The following is a 21,337-nucleotide window of genomic DNA, read 5'->3' as shown; positions in this document are numbered from 1 at the left end:
GTGGTTTTGCTGTCTATATACTTTGCTTTACGCATAAGACATACCAAGTTGTAGCCTACATGCAGCCTTTCCCCTCTTCTAAGCATTTTTCAGTCTTTGCCTGGTACATCACTGAAACCCCTTGTGAACTGCGTTTGTGGTGGAGACTCCCTGTATATCAGTTCACTTGTATTCCCTACATCCCTACAAGAGCTGTGCAGAAGTCAGGGGCTGGAAACCACACCAGTGCTTTTGACCTCCAGCGCATCCTCTCAGCAGATTTGGGACACACAACTTTTTTTTATCCTCCTGCCTGATCCCAAAAACTCATCATCATCAGATTTCCACTGCTGGGGTGGAACAGCCTCCTTTATTCTGCCCCATTGACTTACTGCCCATTCAGAAATCCTTTCTGTTGACACGTAGGCATGTAATTTGATTTCTTTTTCTGCAGGTGGCTAGAAAATTGTTCAGCTAATCTTTGTATTTGCAATATTTGCTCTCAGATTAGTTAAAGTAAGTCAAGATCATTCAATTGTGAGACAATATTTGCACAACACATAGTGCAAAGGCTAACAGAGTCGCCAGGCTTGGTTATTCTGCTTGTGTAAACAACTTGATGTTGCAATTTTCTCATTACCATTAAATTGACATATTTAATTTGTCTCAGAAGCCTTCATCCTCTGAGAAATCACTGGTTTAGAGAGATGTGTAAATTATGTGTGCCCTTTGACTGTGCTCTGGAAAGGAAAAAACAGTTGTGCTGTATCTAAACTGGAAGATTGCATTCCCCATTGAATTCCCCAATGTGTTTCCAGGCACAGGATTTTCATGCAATTGAAGTTACAATTAAAACTCTGCACTGGGATAGTTTCCACTAAAATAAGCTGTTTCTTAGTATCAGGCCATACGTAAAAATTAGGAAGATTCTTGTGAATTAGCAATGAGCTACTGTAGAGAAAACTTGCATTTTGTGAAACAGGGCTTTTAATGTGCTTCAAGGCATTTCCTCTGCTTCCAGAGTGTTTTCCTTAATATTTGGAGTTTTCTGATCGTAAGATCAATCTCCCACCATAAACCTCAAAAGACTCTGAAAGACCCAAGAGCAACACTCTGGGACTCGCATCAGTGTGGTAAATAGACCTGGTCCTTCCCATGGATCTCCTGGTTTGTTTCATTATAGAGTGGCTTAATACTGCTCATAACACCCATTACATGGTATAATATCTTGGGTGGGCTTTGTTGCCTGTGTTTAGGAAGCTGGCTTGTGCTATATCTGGGATGTGCACCCCCTGACAACAGTGATGTCTTTTCAGTGCCCTCCCTGTGAAAGCACCATTAGACCTAACTAACACTCCATGTCCTTAATTAAATACCTCTGGTGTAAAGAGCCTTACCTTATGTGCTTGGAAATTGCAGTGATTACTCCCCTGCTGGAAAATCCTCATTTTTAGTAGTTGTTTTTTGAGTGGTTTTGTTGGTTTAATTGTTTGGGACCTTATTTTATTCTTTTAACAGGAATTAAGCTGTTTATTATGCCATTGTCCAGTTGCAAATTGGCCTCAGACCGACTTGTGCCAAGGACTCTGACCTCCAAAAACTGCCCACTCATATTTTTAGGAGAGCTAATCAGCTAGATGAACTATTTACAGTTGGCTTTTGGGTCTTCTCACTGCTTTTGTGGCTGCCCCTGTCTGAGTAATTAATGACAGTGTGGCTTGTTTATGGTCTTGAGTTACTAATGCTGTTGGCTGCAAATGCATTTTTACCTCTGGGACGTGCAAGTTTCCTGGTTCTAGTCCCACCTCACCAGCCCAGGTCAATTTTTTGTGTGTAAACAGATTTATCCTGTAATAGTTGGAGAGAGAGTAGGGCCATTCATCAGACCCATACAGAACATGCTCAGCCAGATACTTCCGTTCTTTTGCCTGTGCAGTTCAACGGAAATCAGAAAGATTCCTGCAGGACAGATAAATATAAAAGGGGAAAAAAAACAAACATAAGTAATCCTTTCTTTTTAACTCAGGGTACAGGCAGTCTCAATTAAAAATAAAGGTATAAGTTGGTGCACCACATGTCCAGACATGAGCCCAGCCCTGATCCTTGTATCATTGCTTACGGGAGTCATTAATGAAGGAACTGCTTAGGTAGGATGATGCTGCCTACGTTTTAAAGCCAGAGTAAAGGTTAAAGAGAAGTTACATCAGATGATGTAGATATTGAAATATCATCTCATGGCCTTGGAAAGGGTTTGTTGGGTTAGGTTCCAGGCTTGTTTTATCACAGACAATTGTGCCAAGCATGCCAATTCATAAAGGAAACCCCAGTTTGGTCTCCTACTCCCTTTGGAAACCTGATACAGATTCTCAATGCATGGACAGTCAGAAGCATTCTGCTCATTTCCGTCATTAGTTTATTCACAGCTATGGTTACTTCCAGTCTTCTTGGGGATAATGTTGTCTTTTGGCATAAATGATTAATTTTTCCTGTTATATACTTGGCTATCTTTCCTTCCGTTTCTTAACATGTGCAAGGCTACTTCCCTAATGATTTGTGACTCGAGCACAACCATTCCTGAAATTTTTTGTATATTTTTTTTCAGAAACCTGGAAAAGACAGTCCCATCATCTGACTACATCTGTTGCTCATATTGGTTACCAGTGTCTGCTCAGTTGGTCTCTGCCATGATAGGAATTTGAAGGGAACTTCTGTTCATGCCTCTGGACTGTCAATAAAATTCTTAATTGTTTTGCCAGAGTCTAAAAACTACCACCCTATTATTCATTGCTAAACTGGCACCAGGGACTGTCTTAACACTGACACTATGAGAAAGACCTTGGTGGTCAGATCATGTTATTTTCAGGATCATCATCCCGTAGAATTGAACTGGGTGAGAAATTTCTCAAGGTCCAAAGCTCATGAGTTCCTAGGAGCCAAGAGGTTGTCTTTTCTTAGAGGGAAGTCTGGAGGAAATTAGAGAAGTTGAAATATAGTCCCTGTTTTGCCATGTTCTTCTTTCAAAGGACTTTCCAAATGGAGCCAGATTAAACAGAAGTGATAGAGGTGAATGTGATGCTTTTACTAAGAGGATGGAAATAGACTGCTGTCGTGGTTTAAACCCAGTCAGGCAACTGCTGAACGCAGGACAACTGCCTATTACAAAGTTCTGCAGAGGTTCTCCATTCATTACTTTCTACTCTCTCACATCCAGCCTAGAAAGGTCCTTGAAAATGTCTCAATCAATGGCAAAGTTGAAGTACTGTAATGAAGTGCACATGAAGTCCTTTAAGGGGTTGTTGATCACATTGTAGGATCTACTAGACTTCTTTGGCACTCTGATTTCCAAAGAAACTCAGTACAAGCTGCTTTAATATTTGAAGGCATCTTCTCTGAAATTGGTGCATGGGCGAGAGTAACCCTGCAAAAACTGGTAATTCTTAATCTCTGTCTTGTTTGCTTCTCCAAGGTAAAAATTAGCCTTTCTGGAAGGAAAGAGTGGAGAATGGTGCATTGCATGCTGGCTTGTCACTCTTCCCTGCTAGTTGGTGTTTATTTGCTGCTCTCCTGTAATGAGCATTAGATGCTACCCTCTGTCCTGAGACTGCTTGCAGAAGCCTCATGAACTTCTACATTTATTATTAGCTTTGACTATTTGAGTTTGGCCATTCTTTCATTTCATAGCACAGCCAACTAAATTGTACTTATTTCTGTGTGGAATGTAAATCCATTTGTCTACAAAGTAAGGTGCTGCATTGTGCTGTTGATGGAGATATTTTTTTTCTTGTCTTACACTTGTTTTTGCACAATGTAAGGTATATCCTGTTCTCTTTGGGACAACCCTGTTTTGCCTTTCCCATGAAGCTTTGTATTGGAAGAGCCTTTGTTCTCACTGTTAGCAAATTCCTTATATGCTGCTGGGAATGAAAAAATGATTGCAGAAGTCCTCTTTTGGTTTTAGTTCATATATAGAGAAAAGGATATTTTTTACACAGAGTGATGAAGTGCATGCAGGAAGCTGTTCTTGCAACAGCAGGATGAAAGAGTGTCCTTGTCTCAGGGATGCTGGTTATACAGACTGTAAGAACTATCCACATGAACTGGAATTCTATAACTTTACAATTGTGGTGAGTGGTTTTCAGTTAATTTGGCAAAGGGTTAGAGGCCCTACAAGCAAGAAAGGCAAGAGACAGGTTCAGTTTCTTCAACCACTGGGCAACATTTTGCATGTTAGCTCCACTGACTGTAGAAATAACATGTATTTAAATCCTTTTCAAGTATGTGTAGGAAGGAGGAGCCTGCACCAATTTGTCTGTTTTAATTATAGATGTTCTACCCACCTTCCTAATTGCTCCTTCATGAAGAAGTAGCCTGTTTCCTTTTTCCCTAGGAGCTAAAAATAATCAACTTTTGTTTGTTTCTGTAAATATTATTTTTTTTTTTTGCCCTTGAGGAGATAATTATTTCTATTGTTGCATGAAGATGGTGGCCAATACAGGAGGAATAATTAGAGCAGATGGCTGAAAATACTTCCCTTGTAAAAGATATCTAGTGTAATAAAATACCTCTCCTCCCTTTTTGTCTCCTCCAAATACATGTTTTTTCTTTCCTTCAGGTGAACGGGAGTTGGGTGAGGGGTGTAAATCTTTTCCTGATGTATTAAGCTGAGAAGCTGTCAAGAGTTCACAGCCTGGAAAGTGAGCTCCCTGTATCCATCACTGAAATTAAAGTGTTTTCAAATGTGGCATGGAGTCCTGGGTCTACGGGGTGGGGAAATATATGCTGTACTCCATCACTTAAAATGTTAACCTTGTCTCTCCGTGGTGACTGAGGACAGGAACACTTGCTCTCTGTACTCTCTTGTTAAATGGCAATCTGTCAGCATCATGGAAAAGGCTACCTTGTGAGTGTCAATCTCTGCTGTGTCTGCAGCATAGGAAACGTTTGCTCATTTGTGGCCATGCACACCAGGAGGGGTGCACCTTCTTCTAGCTAGAGATCATAGGAAGCAACTAGGAGAGTTTCTTGCATGTGCAGGAGCAGTATTGTGCTCCGTGTCTCATTGGATGCGAATGGGGGAAAGGAGAGAGCTGGCTTCAAGGGAGGGGAGCTGGTGGGAAAACCCTCCTGACTTCAGATTTCTCTCTGTGGCCATGTCGCAGATAACCCTCAGCTGAAACCCACAGCCCAGAAGAGTGCGGAGCACAGCAGCAAGCAGAGGTTGTGTTTGAGTACACCACTGGTTTTAAAACTCCCGTCTTTTTCTGATCAGAGAATTAGGGCTCTTGTCTTTGTGTCTATAACAGTTGCTGCATTTCACATTTCAAGACTGTACTCTAAAAAAATCCCCACAACTAGCCAAACAAACTATGAATTCACCACAAAGTGAGTTCAGATTATTTGTACTGTGTCTAAACAGCAGTTTCTCAACCTTTTAAAGCCCAGATCTTGCATGTTGGGAAAGAGAGAGTTAAAAATCACTGCATAAATGTGTTGGCAGAATGATTGTTACTTCCAAAAATTTAGACCAAACATTGAACGAATATTCACTTAGAATCCCTTCCCTTTGTGACTTGCTTGCCAGCTTGCATGGGAATGCAAGTATAGCGCTGTTATTTATTCATTTTCTGCAGTTGCTGCTGCTGTTTCTGAGCCCTGGTAGTCACAGGCACAAGCTGAGAAAGTGGTACTGAGAGATCATGTCTCCAAAGGCTGACATAAAGGCAATCCCAGGCTGGCTGACAACAGCAGCAGCTAAAAACATAAAATGGAAAGAAATCTGCCTGGAAATGGAAAAAAGAAGGTACAGCAGGGAGGAAAGGGCTTATGTGCTGAATTATAAGGAGCTTGTCCATCTTTTATTGTATGCTATTAAAACATTATTTTATCTTTACATAATTCATTCATTGTTTAGGAGTTGTAATGGGGAAGGAGTTGCTACCCTTCAAAATTAACCTGTGTTATATACAAGCTGTGAGCTTCATGCATAAGGTGTGGGCTTGAAATGAGCTGTGCATGACACACACCAGATGGATGTCAGGGTTGGGAAGATGTTGCTGGGCTCTGCTCATTGAATTTTCATGTCAGATCCCTCCCTGGTCCTCATGATCTTTGGTGCCCCAGGAAGAATAACTGGGTCCTTAGGGAGTCCCAGTGCTTGTGATTTCTCACCCACCTGGAGTTTCTTCACATGTTTTGCAGGTTTGGTTCCCTACTCAGTGTAATCTGTACTGGTTCAAGATGTGAAATGTTGCCAGGGTGGGTTTTCTGTGGATGTCTAGTGAGGGCATGTCCTACAAAAGTTTGGGTGAGCATTTTAAGTGTAAACACAAGTGCTGTGCTTGTGTCCTTGGGGAAAACACCAGAAGAGTCTCTTGCCCCAGTCTCTACTGATTTTCAGGAACCTTGCAGGAATTGGGCTTTGAACAACCTGGTCTAGCGGAAGGTGTCCCTGCCCATTGGCACTAGATGATTTTTAAGATCCCTTTCAGCCCAAACCATTCTAAGATCTCGGTGGTCTCACTCCTAGTTGAAGTTGGCCATGTTGAAGTATGAGCTCTGACAGTGACACAGATGGATACAGAGATGTTATGGTCTCATAAGCTCCATTTCCTCCAAATCATCTTTTCAACTGTCTGGTACACGCTGAAGTCAGAGCGCAAAGCTGCCATCTCACTGCAGCAGCTGCAGCCACCCAGCTCCAACTTCATCATTCAGGGCTTGTTTTATGCCAACTCCTCTTGCTCTCATCCTGACTTTCAACCTCCCTGCCATTTGTTGTGTTCTGTGCTGAAGCTGAAAAAGGCACAGGAGGAAAGTGCCCACTGCCAGCCACTGATGTGCAGCTTTCCTTGGTCTGCGGGTTCCTCCTGGTTCATTCAACAAGTACGCATGGGATGGGCACTCAGCCATGACCCTGGTGCTTGCAGCTGCTGCTGTTCTTCAGTCATACTGAGAAGTGTTTAATTTAAACACTGTAGGTCAAATGCTGGGTGCCAAGCAGAGGAAAACAATGGAAAAGGATAGAGTTTTCTTCTATGAAAACACAGTGAGGTGGACTCCAGGCAGAGGGAAAGGAGCTGCAGCCTCTGCATGATGATGTTCAGGAAATGACCATGTGGCCTCTTGTGAGATAAGTTGGCTGTCTCACTGTTTTTTTCTTGGGTCTCAAGTGAGTTTGTCCATCAGAGTGGTTGTAAAAGCATGTTCATTCTGCAAGGCAGCAAAGTTCCTCATGCTGCCCTTATCATGCAGAGATGATGGTATCTGGTGTCTGTAGGGTCAGTGTGGGCTACATGTCCCATATTGATCATAGGGCAGCTAGACAATACAGGCACAACAACTTGAGGAGGTTCCTGAAGATCACATGAAGAGAAACTAGGAGGGCCAGATGAGCATGTGGATTTCTAGAGCTGTGAGTCTGTCACCCACCCAGCTTGATGAAGGATGTGTGACGGGTTTGTTTATATTAGTCCATGTTAATTTACCATGGGCTGTATAATAAAACCTGGACACAGCCACCACCATTCAGCAAAAGAAATTTAGACATACCGTTGGAGAGTGCACTATGCTTTTCTCCCAGAAAACAGGGAGAGGGTAATTGCATGGAATTCACAAGGCCCAGGCAAACCACACTTGTGATGCAGGGTGGTTGGCCATTTCACTAACCTTGCACTAGACCACAATTTCTTCTTTCAGAGATCATAAGAAGGTGCTCTTTCATGTTAAGAAATGGTCTAGGACTAAAAGAGAAGGGTCACCAAATAAAATCTGCTACCTCATTTCCTTACAACAGTTCAATGACTTCCCTCAATTCCTACAAAGCTGCTTTCCCTCTAACATTTCCCTCTGTACAATTAAGTACTTTCCTTGATCAAACCCCCTTTCCTCTCTCTCTCTTCAGGCAGATTCTTTAGATAATGCAAGGGTGGTACAAGTGATTCTAAACAGCACTTGGCCCTGTATTATTAATTGCTGTTTGCTTGTTTATTTTTATTAGGAAAAAAAAAGGGAAAAGGGAAAAAAATTACAAGTCAGAAATCACTTGAATGATGCACGTGCAAGTGGTACACCTGGCAGCAGACTAAGCCAGGCATCTTCTCACTGGAAACATTCAGGTACAAACTGGATGGAGCAATAGAGATTTTTATCAACTTGGACAACCCACTTTCCGCTCCTGGGTAGTAAACTTTATTTTGAGCAATAAAATCTGTCTTTGTTTAGGTTGATGGTGTAGGGACTGCTTCTTACTTGTTCTGTTATGTGGACAAACATATCACCTAGATAACAGAGTGCTTAGTTTCAGCATATCTGTATCTTTTCCGAGTCACATTCTGCAGGTGGTGACTGGTTCTTAGTTTCAAAGACAATTTTGACAGTTTCTTGTGCCTTATTACACTAGCACATATGAGCAACTGGCTTTTATGCTAAAGGGTTGTCCTGGGTTCAGCAGTAGCAGTCATATTTTTTTTTTCTGGTAGAAAAAGAGTCTTTTAAGAGGTGACAGCAGAAACTGAACAAGAATAGCTTAAACATTAATGTTACATAGAGAAAACCTTAAATAATTAGGGTGTTTTGTAGTTAGAAAGGAAAACCATCTTAAACAAAAAATAGCTTATTCTTTGTAAGTCTTGCAAGACTTCTGTCAACAGCTTACTAAGTTTTTGCTGCTAGTAAGAGCAATCTGGCATATTCCTTATGCTCTTGCTTTCCTGTTACAGTTAACTGGAGGTTTCTAAGTGACTTCAGAGGGTTAGAGATGTCAGAGTGACTTTAAACCATTTAACAAAGCTTCTCGGTAAAATGTTCTGACAAATCCCACCATTTCCTAACTGCATCATGCAGCATTTGGCTGGCGACATTGGTTGAGTTTGTGCCAGACAAGAATTTATGGAATTTGTAATTTTCTGCTACAGTTGACTTGATATGCATTGTTTCTGGGAAATGTTCGCCTTGCCATGAGCTACATCCTCCTATGTCTCCTGTTCTGAGATAAAACCAAGTTTAATTAACTGCTTTTTCAAGTGGATCTATTGTATAACCTTGTATATTGTATATAGTTTGCTTCAAAGCATATCAGTGAAAAGTAATTCACAGCCTCTCTGAAAAGACAGTGGATAAAGATATCTATCTTTTCAGATGGAATTTTGTCCTACATCTCTGAAATACATAAATATATGTTCACAAGTAATGAAGATGAAACTTGTCCTATTTCATTTAGTGACCATGGAGAAATTGTGTTCTCTGTAACTGTTGTGTACAAATACGAAGGTTTATTACATCTAACAATTATGGGGTTCACTCCTTCTGATGCCTGAGATATAGCTCCCCAGATGTTTTCACCTCATGTGTGTTAATACATTCCCAGGCTTCAGTCTAAACTGAACAGAGTAATTCCCTTTTTAGTGATACCATAGAGGCAGAGGATAGAAAATCTTAACCAAAATCCATACCTTACAAACAGAATGGACATAAGCCAGTTGTATCATTCAGCTTTGGAGCCAACAGCCATTCCTTGGTGTAAATAATTAGGATAGTAGTCACCATGTAATAGTTTCTGGGTGCTATGGGAAATGTTGTATAAAACATCAGGCACATAAAGCTAAAATTGACAATAGTGCAGTTGAAAGAATAACTATCATAACATCACATGAACATGAGCCAGCAGTGTGCGCTTGCAACCCAGAAAGCCAACCGTATCCTGGGCTGCATCAAAAGGAGCGTGACCAGCAGGTCGAAGGAGGTGATCCTGCCCCTCTACTCTGCTCTTGTGAGACCTCACCTGGAGTATTGTGTGCAGTTCTGGTGTCCTCAACATAAAAAGGACATGGAACTGTTGGAACAAGTCCAGAGAAGGGCCACGAGGATGATCAGGGGACTGGAGCACCTCCTGTATAAAGATAGGCTGAGAAAGTTGGGGCTGTTCAGCCTGGAGAAGAGAAGGCTGCATGGAGACCTCATAGCAGCCTTCCAGTATCTGAAGGGGGCCTGTAGGGATACTGGAGAGGGACTCTTCATTAGGGACTGCAGTGACAGGACAAGGGGTAATGGGTTAAAACTTAAACAGGGGAAGTTTAGATTGGATATAAGAAGGAAATTCTTTCCTGTGAGGGTGGTGAGGCACTGGAATGGGTTGCCCAGGGAGGTTGTGAATGCTTCATCCCTGGCAGTGTTCAAGACCAGGTTGGATGAGGCCTTGGGTGATATGATTTCGCATAAGGTGTCCCTGCCCACGGCAAGGGGGTTGGAACTAGATGATCTTAAGGTCCTTTCCAACCCTAACGATTCTATGATTCTATGATCACCAGTATTGATTCAGCTAAACTACAGGTCCAGAGCAAAAGCTGTAATGCACATGATGTGCTCTGATTAAAAACTATATTTTTAATTATATATATTAACACACCCTAGTGATGACCACAAATATTGCTATGCCTTGTTTCCCCCTGCTGTCCTCAGATCACTTGAGGTTGTTCTTGATAGCTCATGTGTGAGTCCAAAAGAACCCATTATGAATACCTGTGTTCACAGTTGTGCAAACATGTCCACAGAAATGTGAACGTATTCCTCAAGAAACCAGTCAAACCTTTCACTGCAAAGAGCATGCTTGAAGTCTAGAGGTGAAGGGGAACCTTGACTCAAAGCAGGCAGGTGTCATTTTGTCCTTGGACGTCATGAGTCAGTCTATTTGCTGTTTTCAAGTTAATCAAGGCTTTATTTGGAACTGATGTCCAAACCATCAAAGGAGAAATTAATAATAATAATAATAATAATAATAATAATACAATGATAATCATAAAGTTGAGAAAGCTAAAAAGGTATTTGAAAAGAGGTATGCAGAAGTGACAAGAGAGCCTTTGAAAAAGCCTGTAAAGAAAAATATCGCCCATCTAGCAGCATGTTTTAATTCTAAACTCTTCAGTCTATTTTTATGACATTTCCAGGGATTAACATGCAGTTCTGCTTTTCGGGAGGCAGAGAGAGACACACACCAGGAAACCTGCAGGCTTTCTGCAGCCAGACCTGCAGCAAGTGCCTTGTTACCCAGATCAAAACAAGATGATGGGCAACCCCCAAATTGTGGCAGGCATTTCCAAAGGCCAAAACCAGCTCTGACCCCAATGTCCCTCCATCCCTTTGCTCTACATGGGGTCGCACTGGGAAAGTAACCCGTATTCAGTAGTGGCATTGGCATCTCCTCCGCCGTGCTCTCTGCAAGCTGGCTTTCTGAAAGGTGGGAAGTGGTGAGCTTTGAACTTCTCTGGGTCTTCTCTTTTCCAGCTTGCCCTGCAGTTTTGTGGCCAGTGGGACAAGGACTCCAGCTGGCCTGCCGGACACCAGCCGCGAGATGGCGATAACGTCACGATAGAAGAAGGCTGGACCCTGCTGCTGGGGACCGCGACCAACAACCTCAACCTGCTGCATCTCAAAGGTCTGCAGAAAGGGGGTTCAGTGCTCTTGTTCCTACAGGGCTGGAGTTTTTAATGTCTGTGATCTCCCCTGCCATTTCGCAGCTTTGGCATCAAAGGAGACACCTGGTCAGGCAGGCTGAGTCTGATCTCTGTAGATTCAACAGGACGGGGATGGGGGACAGGGGAAGCATTTAATTATTATGTATGAGGAAGGCATCATTTATGTTGTCTGAGGCATAATGACAATACAAGTAGGAAGGCTTTTCTTTTTTCTTTTTTTTTTTTTCCCTTTCCTTCAGCTACCGACAGCACTGCTCTCCTGAGTGGCGTTCAGTGATAATGGCAGCTCTGATAACAATAATCAGCTCGGGTTTGTTTGGCATCTTTGAGGCAAGCGTGTTGTAAAACCATTTATAAAATTAATGATGTTACAGAATTACAGGCCACAGCTACTGAATGTAATAAAGAATCCAAGATCCTAGAGCATGCCTGGTGAAGAGTAAATAACTGCGCACAGTTATAGGACGAAACACTAGGTTTGCAGGATTCACATACGCTGGAGTAGATTCAGCATAAGTATTGGGGGTATATCTCAGTTGGATGTCGAAGTAAGAATTTAAATTGCTTGTAATTTGGTGCCAGAAATATTCCTTGTGTCTGAAAGTTAGGCCCTGATTGTGAAAACTGTTGTGCACATGATTAGTATCAAGTGAATGAGTTGTTCTAGCGAAATTACTTGCTCAAAGTTAAGCCCATGTGTAAGCCTCTGTTGAAATGATGTTCAAAAAAATAGAAAGAAGAGGTTTTTGTATATTTAAGGAACTGGATCTTCTTTGCTGGTGAAAATCATTTTACATTACAAGGATGTTAAGGTGCTAGTTTTTCATTGAGATGATGATGAAAAATATTTGAGAATCACATTTTCATCTAACTTTGAATGATCATTCTATATAGAAAAAAAACTTTGCAAGTTTATCTGAATTGTGAGAACATTTCCTAAAAAGATTGAACTTGTCTGTCTACGGTCAGAGATTTTCAAGAATTCCTACACCAGGGATCATTCCTGTTTGGAAAAAAAAAAAAAAAAAAAGTAAGAATCTGAGATTAAAAAAAAAAGGTGAAAAGTTTTATTACAGTCTTTTTCCCTGTCTTCCACAGTGAAAATCGTAAATCTGTGCAATGCAAGATTCTTCAGTAGAGGAGGTAGGTCAGAGCCCCAGATTTCTGAGTCTTTTCGCTGCAAATCTGGCTGAGGATTTTGGGGCTAATCTCTGACTTCATGAAGACTTGGGGCAAAATATTTGCAGCAGAAACCCTTTGAACTTTGGGCCTACTCAAGGGCACATTTGATCTATGAGTCAGCACTCATGAAGCAAACAGAGGCCTGATTGAATTTAATGAAGTCTGGAGCAGTATCTTTATGGCTTTGGCTCATCTGACATTCAAATAATTTCTCTCCTTTATCATATTTTCCAAGAAGCTTGGTTTATAATGCAGATTCACTTAGGAAAGCAGCAGTAAAATGTCTTGATGCTATTATTTTCTGCATTGCTCTATGCCAAACATAGGGACCAAACATTTTAAAAGCAGAAACCTACGTGGTAATCGTTTATGAGCTTCACCTGTGCTGAAGTTTCCTTGTTACATGCACCCCCACTCACATGGGGTTTGCTAGCTGTTTGTCCATGGTTAGATTTGGACTCAGGACATGCTGAGATTTATTCTGATATGACTGAGATTTTATCTTTCCTAAACTTATCTTTCTTTAAGTTGTCCAGCTCAGGGGAGTTGTTTAGGCTCCTGTATTGAGAGAGAAACATACACTACCAAAGACTTGTTCATCTTAGGTGTTATAGATACCTGTTTTAAGAGGAATCGCAGTTAGGTGATTGCCTTGGAGCAGCAACTACTGAGTCTGTAAGCATGTCAAATAATTGACAACTTTCCCTCTCTGCAAGACAGGCATGACAAGCCCCTAACCTGTAGGCAGGTGTAGATATGTGCTTTGATTGACATATGCTATTCCTATTCTAGCTGGAGATTTTTTTCTTAGTTGGAGTTGGAGAATGGGATTAAATTGTAGTTCTGTTCCCTTTGGCTTTCATGACTCAGTGTCAGGCTCTCTGTGTGCACAGCTGAAAATATAAGAGACTTTACATATGAAAAACTGCTGTAATGGTACTGAGTCCACTCTGTTGTGAAGATGCTGTACTGCTCATTTTCTGGTATTGTATTCAGCAAACCCAACACATGCTTACAGGCCCATTTCCTGAAATTCTCCCTTTTTAGGACACCATAAGGATTCTGAGTACTTCCCTTGTGTTGTCTCTTTATGATGATTTCGACATTGTAGAAATTGTTTAAAGACTATTATAACAAGGATGCCAACTTCATGTGCAGCCTTAAAGTGACCCTGCTTTGGTTGTATAACCAAATACATGTAATGTTTCTGGCAGTGACAAGACTGCCTGGGCAGAAGATCTGGAGGCCAAAGCAATAGAGAAATAGGATTAGGTAGCTGGGTCTTGCTCACTGCCATGAGGGCTCAGCAGTTTCTACCTCCTTCTCAACAAGCAGAGCATGAACACATGGTTATCAGCAGTGGAAAGTTTAATAGCCAGCCTGTGAAACTGCTCAGACAATACTGATTGGGGAAGAGATACAAGATAGACAGATTGTAGATAACCATATACTCAGCAGACTGCAGTTATTTTTGTAATCCCAACATCACAAGTATGGAAATATTTATGATAACCGAGGACAGATGGAAATTTCGTTTGCACAGAGCTTACACCGAAGTAACTCCTTTGTGTTTGGTGGGTTGATATCTCAGACATGTGCTATTGCCTTTGTCTGAATTTCTAGTGCTCTAGGGATGTCTGGAGACCAAAAGAACTGTCTGATGTTTAAGGAGGACTTTGGGGATGAATTCTGGGGTGACTCTGCTAGTACTCCAGAGGAGAGCCACAAGGATGATCAGGGGACTGGAGCACCTCCTGTATGAAGATAGGCTGAGAAATTTGGGGCTGTTCAGCCTGGAGAAGAGAAGGCTGCATGGAGACCTCATAGCAGCCTCCCAGTATCTGAAGGGGGGCTATAGGGGTGATGGGGAGGGACTCTTCATTAGGGACTGTAGTGACAGGGCAAGGGGTAATGGGTTAAAACTTAAACAGGGGAAGTTTAGATTGGATATAAGGAAGATGTTCTTTACTGTAAGGGTGGTGAGGCACTGGAATGGGTTGCCCAAGGAGGTTGTGAATGCTCCATCCCTGGCATTGTTCAAGGCCAGGTTGGACAGAGCCTTGGGTGACATGGTTTAGTGTGAGGTGTTCCTACCCATGGCTGGGGGGCTAGAACTGAATGATCTTAAGGTCCTTTCCAACTCTAACTATTCTATGATCCCCAACTGACCAGTTGCTTTTGCAATGGCAATATTGAGATGGCCATCCTTGGCAAAAGGGAGAAGATTTCTTCTGTCCTTCTTTTAGAAAAGCCTCAGTGTCACTTGCCACAGCTCTTCCTGTCCCCTACTGTTTGTATCATTGCAGCATTTCTGTTCCCTCTTCCACAGCTGGACTCCAGGCTGAGGTTTTCAGAAAGGTCTGACTCACCTCATTTGTGATTCCTGCCTCTAAAAATTGTGCAGTTTCCAAAATATCTCAGATATTCTGAGCTTTTATTTTTTTTTTTCCAAAACCTTTAGGTCACAAGAAAAAATATAGAGCTGATCAGTCCCAAAGATACTCATAATTTTGTCGATTATTACCCAATTTTAAAATACTTCACAAAAACAATACTTGAGCATCACTGTTTTGAATTTCTTGTAATACTTGCTCAGACAAGACTGTGGTTAAAATGGGTCCTGTGAGTGGATCCAAGGAGGAGAGAAATTCAGTTATTGATTTTACCTTACTTTTTCCTTGGCTTTGATGCTATTAGCAAAAAGCATCAAATATTAACTAATACACCTGCATAAGCAGTTTTTAAATAACTAGTGCTTCAGTTGCTGCTGATAAAGACTGGGTCTGAAATTCCTGAAGGAAGGAAAAAGCTTTTCCTTCTGTTTTCCTGTCTACAGCATCAACTAGTCTTTAAACCTCTTTTAAAATCCCTTGTCAGAAGGCACAGTTGGAAACTGCTTGTGCTGACATGTTTTTTTGTGCCACTTTGCTCAACCCATTTGGGATGTGCATTGTGATACTTTTTGCAGGCAGTTTCTGGTTCATATTTTCTTTTTTTAATCAGGCAGAGACATTACAATTAAAATACCGTAAAAACGATTCCAGCAGTATTGCAATAAGCATGTTTTTTAATTAAAGAAAGAACATGAGATGTACAAATAGTACCAGCTAATGGGAAATTTCATCCAATGTATTTTTTAATTGAGATTTAAAAGGAAGAAAAATCAGCCCTATTTCTCCCTGTCTGTGTGGTATTTTCCTATGTTCTTACAGTGAGGTGTACCAAGTCTGCAACAATTACAGTCTCAGATACTCAAAGTCTTGGCTGGTTTTATGGAAAAAAAGGAAAGGCATCAGTTCTTAAATTTCTTAGTGTATTTTTTTTTGTAGGGATTCAGTGTTATTCAGTAGAGTAACACTCATAGAGCTGAGCAACCCTACAGAAAGGGTTTTAATGCTTTTTTTACCAGCTGTAAACCATGGTTCATGTTTGGTTACGGGCTTCAGGTTTCTCTTTCCCATGATGTTTTGGATGGGTTTATAGCTTGCACGTATGCCTCATTAAGCTCTTGCTTGCCAAAGAAATTAGTTTTCCAACTTCAGTAGCTCCTGAAGCTCCTCTGGGATATTACAGGCTGAGCAGATCAGTGGAAGCTAATCCCAGCCAAAGAACCACATTCAGCTCCCACAGAGGCTGGGCTGAAACCTTGAGGCAACACCATCCCCTTCCTCCATTTGCTGGTATGGAAGTAGGGGATGTGTCCCTTTCAAGGGAAGCAGATGCCGCCTCTAACAGTGGGATAGAAAGATCTGCTGAGCCTGTCTCTACCTGTCCTGGGCACTAATCAGGCCCTCATTACAGGAGCAGATTTGTACCATTGATAAATCTGTCTTCTCTCACTTTCAGTGGTACAGAAATACATTTGTGACCTGTGTAGGCTGGGAGCTGAGATCCAGGTCTTCCTAAGAATTTAAAACCATAGACTCATAGAATATTGGGCTGGAAGGGACTTAAGGGGCATCTTGTTCAACCTTTCTTGGCGAAGCATGACCTAGACTAGATGTCCCAGCACCCTCTCTAGACAAATCTTAACAGTGTCCAATGCTGGGGATTTCACCACTTCCCTGGGGAGATTATTCCAGTGACTGATTATTTTCATCGTGAAAAATTTTCTTCTTGTGTCCAGTTGGAATCTCCCCACAAGCTACATCTGTAACATGAGTACAGAGCTACAGAGGAAGAATATTGTGTAGCACGAATGCGCACAGGTTTAAGTTTTGAAGCATCCCCTCTTCCTCTGATGGTTTGTTGCTAAGTAACTTGGAGGCTACCTAACCATTGAAGAAGTAGGACTTCTTTGAAGGTGATATACCTATGGCAGCATCTTCTTGGTAGCCAATCTGGATTGCCTTTGCCTATCTTCTGTTACAAAGGAGCATGTGCCATCTGAACAGATGGCTGCGAGCACAGCAAGCCAGAAAACACAGGCTTGTTGGGCTTGGGAGACAATTTCTGTCTGAGAGTACTCAAGCAGCTGCTGGTTCCTCGCCCCCGGATAGATTAAGGCCTCTGTCCAACAAAATGCTGGAATACAAGCTTAACATTTTAACTTGTTAGTGATGTCTTCCTGGTAGTACACAGACATTTGGATTCACAGCTAGCCTAGGAGTGTATTATGAACATGAAGGAACATAGGGAGGTGGAGAAATGAGTTTTGGACTCTTGGTTCAGGCAGCCTTTGGGATGAAGCCAATATAACAAACTTCTATCCTTTGCATCTCGCTCAGCAGTGCCCCAACCTACAATAAACTTTTATGGCTCATGAGAATGTTGTGTGAGCATGTCAACTGCATGCAGGTGACAGGTCCATGAAGTAATCAGTTGTACTTATTTAAGACTCATAGACTGTATTCTTTTTGCCATATAAAGGAAGATCTTTGTTTTGGTGTTGTGGTTTATTTTTTCTTTCTTTTTTTTTTTTGACAGTTATTTTGTTTGGTTTGGTTGATTTTGGTTGTTTTTTTCCTTCTTGGGGGTGCCAGTCAGGCATATCCTTGAAGCCTGGGAATGAGCAATAAGGGTACTGCCAGCACACTGCAGCCTTGCTGTATGTGATCAGCTGTTTAAGCAGAGCTCTGGCAGTTGTCTCCTGCTGTTTGCCATTCAGGGATGCTTGCCAGGAATATAACTTCTGAGCCTGCGCCTGTCTCATGGGGGATTCTGTGGCTTTTTCATATGAAACAGCAAGCAAGAGGAACTGGTAAGAGCAAGCTGAAGGCTGTGGGAATATTAAGTTATACATGGCTGAGGTGTGCCCGCAGCACAGCCAGAAGCAGATCTTCCCTGCACAGTGGCTGGAGAGAGTGGTCCAGCTGAGGTGATGGCCTCTGAATCTGCAAATCCTCTTCCATCCAAAGGAAGTTTTCTGTTAGCTGAGGGGTGCGACACAGTAATAATATATAAAATAATTCTGCTGTTACTTTTCTAACACCTTCTACTATTGATTATAAACAAAAACTCTTGAGACTATCCAGCACCTTTCTTGTAGATCGCTTGCTTTAACACTTCATTCAGTTTTATGTAAAAAATATAATTAAATCTGGTGACACTCACTTTTGTTCTAGCTCCCTGATGAGCTGTTCTTCAGGAAAGAACAAATCTTATATTGATAGAGAAGGTAAAGTGTGGTCTCAAAAGAAGATAATGAAAAAGCCCTCTCTGTAGAAGATGCACTCTGTAATGGGGACTTTGCTTCCCTCTGAGTTTGGGAAATATTTAGAGCGCTCTAAATCACAACATAAATGAAAAATAACAGTATGGATTTTTATATGTTATAAGAATACCTATGTTAAAAGATTTTTTTAAAGAAGTAGGGTTTTAAGAAGAAATATAAACTGCCATGTCTGGGAGCACTTATCTTTATGGCAGGCAATGGGGAAACTTCCCAGAGCAATCCTCACAATCCTCTACTCCATCATGATTTGTTCATTTTTTTCAGAAGCCTCTTTCCATAGTAAGTGTTCTGGATATCTTGGCTGTGGCATTGTATAAGCCAGTCCAGGACACCTGACAAAGTGAAGTTAATGCATCATCTTTCCAAATCCTTTCTTTTTGTGCATGCTCTCCACTATTTCTGAAGGTAAATCTTTTCACAAAACCACTTCTGCCAATGACACGATGGTGCTGTAGTTATTCACACAGCAGTACAACCCCCATCTTATTATCAAATTTGTTTTCCTTAATATTCCCTTTTTTTTCCCCATTATTTGATCTGGCTGTTTCTCTCCTGTGGGACAGACAAGAGTTGCCTCGTTTTTCTCTCCTCCTTTTACATTTTTTTTTAGTAAAGACAGATAACTAAAGGTTTCTTTTCTAGGCAGAGAGGTGGAGGCTAATTGCTGGGTTAATTGAGAAGAATATGCTTCTGATGTTCTCACAAAGTATCAAATAGCCTCCACATATTTCTCCCTGCTCTCCCTCACTCCACTTAAAGAGACCCATTGAATTTGCACATTACTGTACAGAAGTGATTATGGTTTAATTGTATTTATTTTGCTTGGTGGGGAGGCCATCATAACAGTAGTTGATTGATTTTTATAAAATCACCCTCAAGGTCATATGTAGGACTTTTCTTTCCTGTGCAGCCATAACAAACAATTTGAGGGTCACAGCCAAAGGCTCAGTTGAGCAATATTCTTGCTTTCTGCTTTCAGAGAAGAGGTCAAGTGCAATAAAAGAAGGAAGCATAAGTTTTATTTTCTTTTAAAAAAAGGGGAAGACAATCTTGTAAAGCAGGAGCTGTATATTTATTCTGACCCAATTGAAAACACAGAGATAAGGAGAGCTGAGAGTGAGAGGGACAATATGCAATTTTTTTGACATAAGTATTTGTAAGTTTAGTTAGAGTTTGTTTTACATTTAGACTTGGTAAATGTTAAATGAATCCTTACTAATGTCTTTTCTTTTTTTTAACTTTCTTTTCTGTGATGCTGCTTTTCTTTTATCTTCAGCAATTGAACTCTTCTTTTTACACTTTATTTTATCCTGAACACTGAATGTCTTTTTGCCTTCTTCTGGGAGGAGCTCAGAAGCTTTGCAAATAGCCAGGGGACAATAGCATTATGGTGTGACCATGAGTGTAGCTGATATAATGGTTTCCTAGGATTGCATGTTGGATCTGAATGCTGCTTATAAAGGAAACGTCATGTACAGTGGATGCCTTCTTGGTGGTATTTGCACCATTGCCAAGTGTGTTTGGGTTGCCACTGCACCTAGGATCAGAGAAACCCAATAACCAGGCAACAGCCACCCTCATGCCCCAAGTTTGATTATTATTATCCCTTCACAAACAAATCTTCCCCGTGGGGGCAGAAAAACCTTGCTTCTATGTAGGATTTCCCCCAGAAAGGGTCAAACTTTCAGGCCATGTTTTGCACAGCTAGTACCTGCATGTCTGCTGCTACTGAAACATGGTGCTCATACTTGTGCCCAGTGCAGAGCAGTCAAGCTTATCAGACACACAGAAATCCATAAAAGATATGGAAAATATTTGGATTGACAGAGGGAAAAATCTTTCAGGACAACTAACATGCAGTTAGCCTATTACTGAGGAACAGGGGGTTTAAAAAGAAGAAAGGAAACAAAAGGGAGATAGAGGACTGCTCATATGTGAGGAGACAGACAGCTTTCTTTAGGAGCTATATGAGGGTGAGATACTCCTGACATACCAAAGTCACCTTGTGCAGAAAGGTGCACAAGAGAAAGTGCAGAACTGGTATTAACATCCATCCCAAATGCATTAACTCTTGCTGGTCAAGCTGCTTCTGCTTTTGCAGGAAGAGGGGCTATATCTGAAGTGAAAAGATGTCTTCTCACTCCTTGCTAGTTTTACAGAGAGGCAGGTGTCTGCAGTACTGATAATAAAGCACAGCTCCCAGATGTGATCCATTGCGTCCCATCACCGCTCATGAAGGGAGGATGAATGAACATGTGCTACTGCTTTACTACAGACCCTCTGGGGCAGGGCAGAAGGAGGCAAATCCAATGTGCTTATGGGAAACAGGCTGCTTTCCATGGCTGCCTTAAGGGGCATTGGAATGGCTGCAAAAAGGACTCAGGAATTTTACATTCCCCATCCTAGTCATCCCATGGGGAGGGGATAAAAAGGTTTATAGGAGAAATTTAATGTTGCTAACCTGTCTTGTAGACAGCTTGAAAATTCTGGATGGACAAAATGTGACTGAGACTTGGGAAAACTTTTGGGGTTGCTGTTTGAGACAGAACTATGATTCTGTAAGCAAAAGTTAAGATAGTTGGCTACCAGCTTTCCTGGTTCAGTGGTACAGCATGGTAGAGATTAGAATACTCATTAAAAATTGGAGGAAGAGCAGTAGAAACAGAAATTATTATATTTCAGTGGGAACAGAGCACAGGAAGTCAATAAGGACCTTGGGGAATATGTCTTTTTATATGTTAGGAATAAAATAAATCACAGTGATTTGCAGTTCCATCTCTAGATTGCGGTGATAAAGTTATTAACACTGCTGCTATAAGGCAAATGTATTTAATAAATATTTCTGTTCTCAGTGTGAGAAGGATGGTAAATTATATCATAAAAGGAAGAAGGACTTTCAGTCCATTTATTACTAAAGAATGTTAATATAATGGAGATGCTAAATAGTATCTTTCAAGAATGTACATTCTTACATTAACAGGTCCAGTCTCCTTCAAGAGCCTTAAAACTGCTGGTAGAGGCTTTCTTTAGACCA

The 21,337-nt window shown here is 41.3% G+C and overlaps 1 protein-coding gene across 9 annotated transcripts in view; it reads left to right on the top strand.

The window, feature by feature from the left end:
* PKHD1 (PKHD1 ciliary IPT domain containing fibrocystin/polyductin) overlaps positions 1 to 21,337 on the top strand; it is a 250,411-nt gene that overhangs the window by 77,567 nt on the left and 151,507 nt on the right. For all 9 annotated transcript variants that reach the window (XR_009968457.1, XM_062638531.1, XM_062638533.1 and 6 more), the window contains exon 36: positions 11,257 to 11,407. Coding sequence is in view for 8 of the 9 variants with exons in the window: in XM_062638531.1 (XP_062494515.1) it covers positions 11,257 to 11,407 (151 nt within the window). In the remaining variant the exon portion in view is untranslated. The remainder of the gene's footprint in view (positions 1 to 11,256; positions 11,408 to 21,337) is intronic.

This window comes from Pezoporus occidentalis, unplaced genomic scaffold (assembly GCF_034315485.1).
Source record: "Pezoporus occidentalis ecotype Australia unplaced genomic scaffold, CSIRO_AGI_Poc_V1 ctg57, whole genome shotgun sequence".
Classification (NCBI taxonomy): Eukaryota; Metazoa; Chordata; class Aves; order Psittaciformes; family Psittacidae; genus Pezoporus; species Pezoporus occidentalis.
The sequence above is the reverse complement of the archived record's forward strand: the minus strand, read 5'-3'. Positions and strand labels throughout refer to the sequence as shown.